This window comes from Streptopelia decaocto, assembly GCF_964273445.1.
Source record: "Streptopelia decaocto genome assembly, chromosome: 1".
NCBI classification, from domain to species: Eukaryota; Metazoa; Chordata; class Aves; order Columbiformes; family Columbidae; genus Streptopelia; species Streptopelia decaocto.
In genome coordinates this window covers 166,453,143-166,462,869 of record NC_138663.1, presented here as the reverse complement: position 1 = coordinate 166,462,869, position 9,727 = coordinate 166,453,143, and the positions used below count along the sequence as shown (strand labels likewise).

Below are 9,727 nucleotides of genomic sequence, written 5' to 3'. Positions count from 1 at the left end.
AATATATGCAGGGAGGGTGCAAAGAGGATGGAGCCAGGCTCTTCTCAGTGGTGCCCAGTGACAAGACCAGAGGCAATGGGCACAACATGAAACACATAGGAGGTCCCCTCTGAATATCAGAAAACACTTTTTTTTTTACCTCTTCCTGGGCTGAGATGTTACATGCAACACTTCAGAAACACTTTACTCAGGGGGAACTTGTTTCTAACAATATAGAAGACACTAGAAGTTAAATGCATTACATGAATCGTCCAAGTTCCATTTCCCATTAAATATGGTAATATAATTAATAGATTTTCCTTCTATTCGGTAACTGAAGCACAGTGCAGTACTCTGTACAAACTATTCTTAAACTCAATATGACCTTTAATAATAATTGTTCCTTTCAAGACAGCATAATTCAACATAGAAACTTTCATTATGTATAGAGGCAAATGGGAAAAAGGAGGAAATCCTGTTAGGAAAATACTAACATTAATCCATTTCGAGCCTACATTTCTCTGCCAACTTTGTTTCCTAACTGCTTGGGCTTCTGATATGCAACAGAGTTCTTGTATGAGGGACCTAACAAAGGCAACAAACAATAGAGTAGGCCCAACCTTGTTTTGTTTGGGTAGTTCTAGTAAGTGCTGCATTAGGCTGATATGGTCTGCAAGCAAATCCCAGGCACAAACAAAACACCTCATGCTTCTACCTCCTCCTTCTTCATAATCCCATATATCTTCACTTCCACCCCCAACTAGAAACAAAACCCCAAGCTCACTCTCTGCTTCTTTGCCCTCCTACACACACATACTAGGCCCTAACCGTGCTCTCTCAAGTCCCCACCCGGCTTATCAGTACTGACTGCCTGCAAGAAAACACTGACCCTGCTGCCCAGGTCAGCCTCTGTACCAGCAAACAGTCTGGATAAAGGCTGCAGGATAAAGTTCTGCGTGCAAGCCATTAGCGATAGCAGGAAGCTGCTTCTGTGAGAGCGTTTACCTTGCAGATCAGCTATACTCTGGTACACAAATGCTCCTCTGCACTGCAGTTAAGAGCTGCATCTGCAGCTATTTTGAAATGGTTTCATACCACAGCTACATCTCTGTCAGTTTGGGAACCTGCGAATGAGTCATCCTCATCTGATGTGCCACTGTGGGTGAAGGTGTTTTTTATCATTTTTACCCCGAAAGGTAATATAAGCACTGTTTTAGGAGGAAAAGGAAACTCATGTTTTCTTGTCAAAGGAAGGTACTTGGCCTTCAAAGGAACAGAGGGCAAATGGTCTCATGACTTACAGGTAGATGCATATTTGAAATCATTCACCAAGACCCAAACATGTCTTCTGTGCCATATCCTACTTTTTCTCACTCTGTGGAGATAGGTATCTAAGCAAGGGATGGGTTTGGTAGCTAACAGCTTCACAGAACTGCAAAGAGTAGGGCAAGAGCTGAGGTGCAGATGCCCTGCTGTCACCTGGGTACCACGTACACCCCCCACGAAGTGGCTGACGTCGGCTGCCAGCATGGCCAGTTGGCTCAGCGCAGCACAATGCACAGGCCTCCAGCAGGGCCAGGGCCTGTAACAGCCCTCGGCATTGTGGGCTGTCACAAACCAGCAGCCCGCAGCGCCTCCAGCAGCGGCAGAGTTGGCGACGCCCTCAGGCGGCACACGGCCGAGTAGACTGTGGGTGCAGCAGCCCCGACGGAAACACGGGGAGAGGAGAGATGCAGGCGCGAGAGGACGGCGCTTGGCAGCTGCAGCTGGCGACACCGCAAGCCCAAAGGCTGCGAACGAACATGGCGCCCGCCGCCTCACCCGCTCCCAACGGCCGCGGCGGGCCCGGCAGCAGCTGCGCGCATGCGCACGCGCCAGTGTCGGGGTGTACGGCGGCGGCGGCACGCGCGGCACAGCACGCGCACGGCGGTGCGTCACTGAGAGGGCGGTGACTCCCACACGCCCCGCCCTACCGGCGCCGCGCGCGCGGCGTGGCCATGCCGGCCCCACCCCCTCGGGGGGCGGGGCGCGGAGGGGGTGGGGCCTGCGCCGGCTCCGCCGCCACGGTGGGCGGGGGGCGGTGGCAGCGGCGGCGGGGCCGGGGCGGCGGCTCCGGTCGGGGGAAGGGCCGAGCGACGCGGGGCCGGTCACAGGAGTTGCGGGCCGCGGCACTGCGAGTCCGCGGGCGGCCAGGATGGATCACCACCAGCCCGCCAACCGCTACCGAGTGGTGAGTGCAGCGTCCCCGGCGAGGCCCCGCTCTCCTCCTCCCCGCTCCTCAGGTCGGGGCGATGGGGCGGGGGAGGGGGCGACCGGGGCGTCCTTCCCCCACACCCTTCGGGTCTCGGCTCGGTCTGTCAGGGACTCCCTGGTGTTTCCCCAGTGTCGGTGCGGGACCCAGCGGGGCCCCGTCCCCTCCCCTGGCCCGGCGGCGGCGGAGCTCTGACAGCCGGGCCTTGCCCGGGCGGAGCGGCCCCGCCAGCAGCTGCCCCCCCACCCCGCCCGTAGCCCTGGAGGGAGTGGCTGGCCGGCCTGCACGGGAAATCGCTTTTGTCCGCCCCCCGTCCCCTCCCTCCGGCTCCCTTTCGGCGCTTGGTCGCGGTCTGGGGGCGGTGGCGCCCGGCGGGTTTTCCCGAGCGCGTCCCCCGGCGGTGAGGGGGCGGCGGCCTCTCCCGGGAGCGCAGGCGAAGCGGGAGGGCGGTTCAGTCCCGCCTCGCTGCAGGGCTGGGGAAGGGGCAGGGTTAGTTACCTCTGGGTAGTACGTGCCTGGGAGTGAAGCGGCGTTTCTGCTCCAAAACCGTGTTACTTTTACTGGCCGATACCTGTCTAGCACAGGAATAAAGTGTAATGTGTGTGCGTGTTGTCATCCTTGAGCCGGCGTGTGTATACACACGCACACGTGTATGCTGGCTTACTGAAGATTAGATGCAGGGGACTGTAAAGTGCACAACACTGACCTTCAATAAGGCCTCTGTGTGTTTATACACACGCACCAGCACATTTGGTAACAAACAGTCTTCAACACTTTGCAGTTCATTGAGTCCGATTTAAAGGTCCCTTCTTTCCTTCCTGAACTTCCTTACAAGAAATAATTGTTCGGGATGCAAAGATTTTCCTTCTGCCCAAATGGATTGTACTTCTTGTTTCTCACAGTCATTAGTTTCACATAACTTACATTAATCTTGCAATCATGAGCTTCGCGTCGATTATACTCAAAATATATAAGCTTTTCTAAATATTGGTCGCAAAAATGACTTGGGTGCAGTCAATCTCTTAAAAAGTTTCAGTGTCATTCTTTAGTTCCGTAGTATTTCATGGCTTGGCTGAGTATGTAAGGTTATGCTATAAAATTCTGAAGTCTTTGCTACTCTCTGTAATTCAAATTTCTACTACAATCTTTTGGTTAAATCCTGAATTAGTTATCTTATTGTTCATGTTTTACAGCTTGAGCAGTGAAAAAAAAATAGTCCACAGAAGTAACCATATTTACTTCTGTACGTATGTAGAACTAAATGCTGATACTTACATTCAGGTTGTTCCTAGGTTACAATCTAAAAAAAAGTAAAAGCACACCCCTTGTAATAGGTTTGGAATATTTATTTTAATAGTTTTACAGTGTGCAAAGCTTCTTTGTGCTCTTGGGCGACGATATACTGGGATTGTTATATAGCTGATGCATGCACCTAGAACCCTGTGACTTGTCAAGAGTGACGTATACCTTTATGATGCTAGTGGGTCGCCAAGTGCGTTATGGGTCAGGGCTTTATAGCCCCCTTCTCTTCCTGCACCACACAACCATAACTTAGAATCAGCAGAGGGTCCTGAAGTCACTCTTCCTTCATAGCAACGGAGAACTAAAATGCTGGCAAGGCCTGAAGTAACCCGGGTATGTTTTAAAAGGCCATAAAAGTATCTGCTATTAAACTTCAGACAAATCAAAGGGAATTTTTAATTCCATTATTCAAAGGAGTTGAAAAAACATGGTAAGATGGAATGAAGAAGTAATTTGCCTCAGTAATGTTTTTATGTTACAATTGCTTATGAGCTTTTAACAATGGTGCTGGTCCCCAACTTTTGGTAAATGCTCTTTGGTGGGGCCTTCCAAAAGGGCTAATCTTAATATCCTACAGCAGTACTTGGCCTAGTCAGTTAGTCATGTATATTAAATTTTGTGGTCAATTTGTGTCATTGAATTTTGCTATGGAAGTGTTCTCTGAACATATCACAGTTACAGCACATTAAGTTCCACTGAATTTGTTACAAGTCACAATGAAAGGGCTATCTTAATTGCTGATGTGTTCCAGAGTTTAAAATATGACCTTACTGATTGTTTTTCCATAGGAGAGAATGTGTTGTTTTATCTTTTCTATGTTATATCAGACTGCTAGACATTGAGATTTCTGTGATGTTATTTACTTACTGTGTTGGGTCAGAGAATGCAAGGAGCAAGGCAATTGCAGATATACTTAATTAGCACCTGATTATTCAGGCATGTGATCTTGAGTGTTATGATGTATTTGCTTACATAATGGCTGTGAAAGGTACTAAGCAATAGATTATGGCAGATTTTATGGTTGTGTCCTAATTTTTAAGGACAAAATACAGAAGAAAAATACTACTTAAAGTGGTTTATATCGCATTAGTTTTGTGAACATCCCAATCCCTAGTGCTAAGCTGATGAAATTTGACCAGTTCTGTTATGCTTATGGTATTTTTTTTTTTCAGGAATAATATCAAACAGTTTTTTGTTTTTGTTTTTTCCAAGTTGTACTGATTCTGCCTTTACTTCTAACTGATCTGTTTTGCTATATTCAGGGCAAGTTCTCTTTGAAATAGAAAAAATTATAAGCACATGTACAGAAAGAATTACTGACTTGCGTATCTGTGCCTGGCAGTGACAGTAGCACTTCAGTGAATTTGAAGGAGCTGTCTCTCTGCTGCCTCTTTTTATTTGTGGTTTCTTCAAGTAAGTTAAACTAAAAGACTTTAAGAATGGCAGACAATTTAGTTTTGAGCTTTAGCACAACAAGCCAATTTTGTGACTTATTATGAAACAGAAATGCCTGATGATGAAGCTAACCCTCAGCTTCTCTTGTTTTTAATCTCTGTTGGAAATAGCACTGAAGCTTCATTCTGCAGCTTATTCTCCCTTGTGGCTGTGCATTCTATTTAAAGAGCAGTTTAAAAATGTTCAAACCAGGCAACTGTTACAAAGCTGGTACTTGGAAATGCAGCAAAGTGAGTGTTGTGAGCAAAGAGCAGGCGGTGCATCAGCATTACGTAACTGTCTGCCGCGGGCGTGCGTGGTTTGTGTTGCTTTCTGCTCCTCCTGTTTTGTCCTGTCCTCATAGGGCAAAAAGACAGCTAATTGATGGATAGGAATCTGTCATGCTTCCCTGCAGAAATATGACATCTGAAGTAAATTAGCCAACCTTGTTGTCTTGCTTTACTTCCTTTTTTTTTCTCCTGAGTCACTTGCGTGCTGCAATCCTCTTGGTAAACATGTCTTAAATTATCCATTCATTACAGGTATAGTCAGTTCAGCTGTGTTGTTCTATTATTGTTGTATTTTTATCTTTTTCTTCTCCTATTCTGCTTGTTGTTGGATAAGGGGACTGCAGTGTCAGGATTGGGAAAATTATAATAAAAATTCTTTAGTGATCATTCTTCGGATTCTTTTAACGTTCTAGTTCTTTGTCATCTCATCTCAATTTTTGCATTACTACGTTGTCTGAAATATCTGCTCCTAGTTCACCTTGTTTGCAGAAAAAGTTATTTGAATGGTGATTTGTGGATCTGTACTGAAACAAAGCAGAAGAAATACAGTGGCATAAAACTGAGTCAGCAACTAAGTATTAAAGCTTGGGATAGCCTTTATTTTTTTTTTTTTTTCCTGTGAAATGCAATTTTCCAGATAATTGCGTCATGAGGGAAAGCTTCATAGAAACACTGAATGGAAGGGACCCACAAGGATCATCGAGTCCAACTCCTGTCCCGGCATGTGACAACCCCACAGTTCACACCCTGTGTCTGCGGGCTTGTCCAGTCTCTTCTTGAACGCTGTCAGGCTTGGGGTGTGACACCTCCCTGGGGAGCCTGTTCCAGTGCTCCACCACCCTCTGGGGGAAGAACCTTTACCTAATGTCCAACCTAAACCTCCCCTGGCACAACTTCCTGACATTCCCTCAGGTTCTGTCGTTGGTCACTAAAGAGAAGAGTTTGGCACCTGCCCCTCCTCCTCCCCTTGTGAGGAAGCTGTAGCCACCATGTGGTCTCCTCTTAGTCTCCTCTTCTCCAGGCTGAACAAACAAAGTGACTTCAGCCGCTCCTCATATGGCTTCCTCTCCAAATGCTTCACCAATGTCATGGCCCTCTTCTGGACACTCCCCAGTAGCTTGATATCTTTTTTTATCCTGTGGCACCCAGAACTGCACGCAGTGCTCCAGGTGAGGCTGCACCAATGTAGAGCAGAGCGGGACAATCACCTCCCTCGCTCGGCTGGCAAAGCTGTGCTTGATGCACCCAGGACACGGGTGGCCCTCTTGGCTGCCAGGGCACACTGTTGGCTCATGTTCAACTTGCTGTTGACCAGAACCCCCAGATCCCTCTCTGCAGAGCTGCTCTCCTGCATCTCGTCCCCCAGTCTATATGTACAGCCAGGGTTGCCGTGTCCCAGATGCAAAATCAGGCACTTGCCCTTGTTGAAGCTCGTGTGATTGGTGATTACCCAGTTCTCCAATTTGTTTAGATTCCCTTGCAGGGCCTCTCTGCCTTTGAGAGTGTCAACAGCTCCTCCCAATTTAGTGTAATCAGTGAACTTACTTAGTATTCTTCAAGTGCTGTTTCTAGGTTATTTATAAAGACATTGAAGAGTGCTGTCCCTAAGACGGATCCTTGCGGAAGCCTACTAGGGACTGGTCTACAGCCCGACATAACCCCATTTACTAGAACCCTTTGGGCATGACCTGTCAGCCAGTTGCTCACCCACTGCATTGTGTGTTTATCCAGGTGAATGCTGGACATCTTGTCCAGAAGGATACCGTGAGAGACTGTATTGAAGGCTTTAGTGAAATCCAAAAAGATGACCCCTGCAAAAAGACTTCATGTGCATGAGGGTGATTTAGGCACACAAATTCCATTGAAAGCTGCAGGACTTAAATGCTGAACTGCTTAAGAATTATAATCTCACCGCTTCCCTTAGTCTTTCTTCATTAAAGCTTTGGGTTATCAGTCTGGGGTCAGGTAGTCATCCGTCTTTGACGTATGGGGTGGTCAGAGTGGTAAAATGGGGAGGTAGCAAGCTGGCACAGACTGAACCAAAAGCAGTTTAGCTGTCACTGAACTTGCTGTGCTGCTGTAGCACCCGGGTTTGGTGGGGTCGTTAAGTGATGCACGACTCTGAGACAGCAGCCTGCTGTTGTACAGCACTATACAGGAATAAAGAAATTTTTAGAACAAGTGTGGATCTTGTATGAATATACGTGTTATAAATAGTTTTACAGTTAGATAAGGCTTAATTTTCTGTATCTCTTAACTCCATTGTCATTGACTGTTTATTCTCACAATGTTAGATAGTTAAATGCCGTCATCAAAGTCAGGCTGTCTTTGTAGATCTCAAAAACATGAAAGTCAGCCTCCACAGGAAATACGCACAAAGAAAAATCTCTTCCTTCTTCCTTTCTTTCCATGGGACTGAGCCTAATAGTGACTAGCAGATAAATAAACCCGAGTGTTGTTTATTATATACGTTTGATCTAAGACCCCTAGCTTATACCTAGTGTATTTGCTATATTATTTATTGTCTTTGGAGAAGTCTTATGTAATTGGCGTTACTGAACAGAATGAGCTAGCTTACGTTAGGGAAATTCTGTTGCTTTCCCCAGATCTGGTGGTGATGTCATAACTGGAAGATAAAATGCTGCATTTAGGGGCCTATGTTTATAGTATTGAAAAGTATTGAGTAGAAATGCATAAGGTGTTAAGCTTTACTATTGCTTGACTGTGACAGCTACACTGATAATTTTAGTGATATGAACCTCTTAATTATTGAAGAGAACATTTTTCAGTGCACTGGCTTTTTGCACGTTAAATACCTAGCATAGACCTTTAATAGTTTAGAAGGGCAAATGAGGATCTGCTGAAATGAGGTAAATTACACCTTCAAAGAATGGGCTGTCCTTGCATCTTAATTGCTTTTTTTGAATTTTAAAATAAACATTTCACATTCTGAATTTATTTCTGTAACATTTTACATTTGACAAATTTAGCTGTTAAGAATAGTGGGGTTTTTTCTTGAAAGTAGGTTTAATATTTTTATAAACAACTTTCCTTATTTTTATGAAGAATCCTGCCACAAATAAAGAAGAAATATTATACATGAGGTATGTTTGCAGATACACTAGTGATGCTGTTAATGCTTAAAAAGTAATACATTTTACATTTTTTCACTTTTTAGTTAAGTTTTCAAGTACTTTTCATGTTTCATACAAACAAGGGGATAAACCTCATAACTCTTTCTGTGTTCCTCCCAAATCAAGGTGATGAGGTACTAGACAGGTACAACCCTTTCTGTCTATTCCCCATTGTAAATACAAAGCAGGGTGGTGTAACTTTGTGTGTTGCCATCAGTGTTTGTTTTTTTGATCACTTTTTTTGGAGGGTCACAGGTATAACACCCAGCTCTGCATCTGTTTCTCAGGAAGAAACGCTGGGTCACTAGTGCAAGAGGAATAACTGTGGTTACAGTTCTGATTCTTTATGTGGGCACAGGTTGTGGCATGTGGGCAGTTTCCTTTCTTTTTGACGTGGGCACAGAGGGACATAAGGTGTTTTTTATCAGCTCTGCACACAAATTGCTGTAGTTATATAGGGCACCAATTTTGCCGTACTGAACAAAACAAAATGAGCAGTAAAAAGCAGCAAGGCTTACCTGGGTTCTTCCGCTTGGGTTTTTCTCCAAAGGTCTTGGTTGAGGCTGCAGGAGTGTAGTGAAGGAGGAGAAGGGAGGAACAGGATTGTCCTTTCTGGTGGCAGCAAGCCGTTGGTGTGGCTGAGCCTATCTTGTGAAATTTGGGGATTTTTAGGTTCTTGAAAGACTTACAAAGCCAAAAGAATTGCGTACCTGATCTGTACAGTGACACTAAGTCATGTAATGTAAAAGGACAGCTTCAGGCTGTGTCATGCATTCATGTCACATCTAGTAAGTCTTGTAATCCTATTAAAAAAGGCAAAAGTTCAGTAACAGAAATAAAATGCTTTCAAATAACAGGGTTAGTCGAAGTCAGCTGTGATGTGGCCAAGCTAGATGTTCTTTTCATGCTGCTTCAAAAAAGAGAAACTCTAAGCACTCTCAGCTTGCTTGTATCTGAAAAATGTGGTAGGAACCACATCACACTAATTTAAGAATTCAAACGCTACATTAATACAGAATTTCAGTAGCAGTCATCTAGATGAGGAAAAGAAGATGAGAAACTTCTGACAAATGGCTAATTGTAAGCTTATTTTGAAACTTTCTTCCTAGTGACAGAGTTGACAAAAAGGGAAGATATGGGAACTGGGCATGTCATCACACCTAACGTGAGGCATCGGTGCTCAGTTTACAGTCGTAGATTTGAATGTTGAGCTGAGTTTCATAGCCTCAAACTTTGTTCTAGACTTCAGGTGTTTTCGAAAGAAGAATGAACAAATGGGAGCATACCAGTACACCCACATTACTTGTAAGCCATTTCCAAATGGAGAAGAAAAGTAA

At 45.2% G+C, this 9,727-nt stretch overlaps 1 protein-coding gene across 2 annotated transcripts in view; it reads left to right on the top strand.

The window, feature by feature from the left end:
* The first annotated feature begins 2,043 nt into the window (after positions 1-2,043).
* Positions 2,044-9,727, top strand: part of NDFIP2 (Nedd4 family interacting protein 2) — a 46,746-nt gene continuing 39,062 nt past the window's right edge. Inside the window, exon 1 of one of the 2 annotated variants that reach the window (XM_082059093.1) lies at positions 2,044-2,209. In XM_082059093.1, the coding sequence (XP_081915219.1) occupies positions 2,174-2,209 (36 nt within the window). In that variant the 5' untranslated portion in view covers positions 2,044-2,173. The remainder of the gene's footprint in view (positions 2,210-9,727) is intronic. The other variant, XM_082059094.1, reaches the window with a different exon arrangement.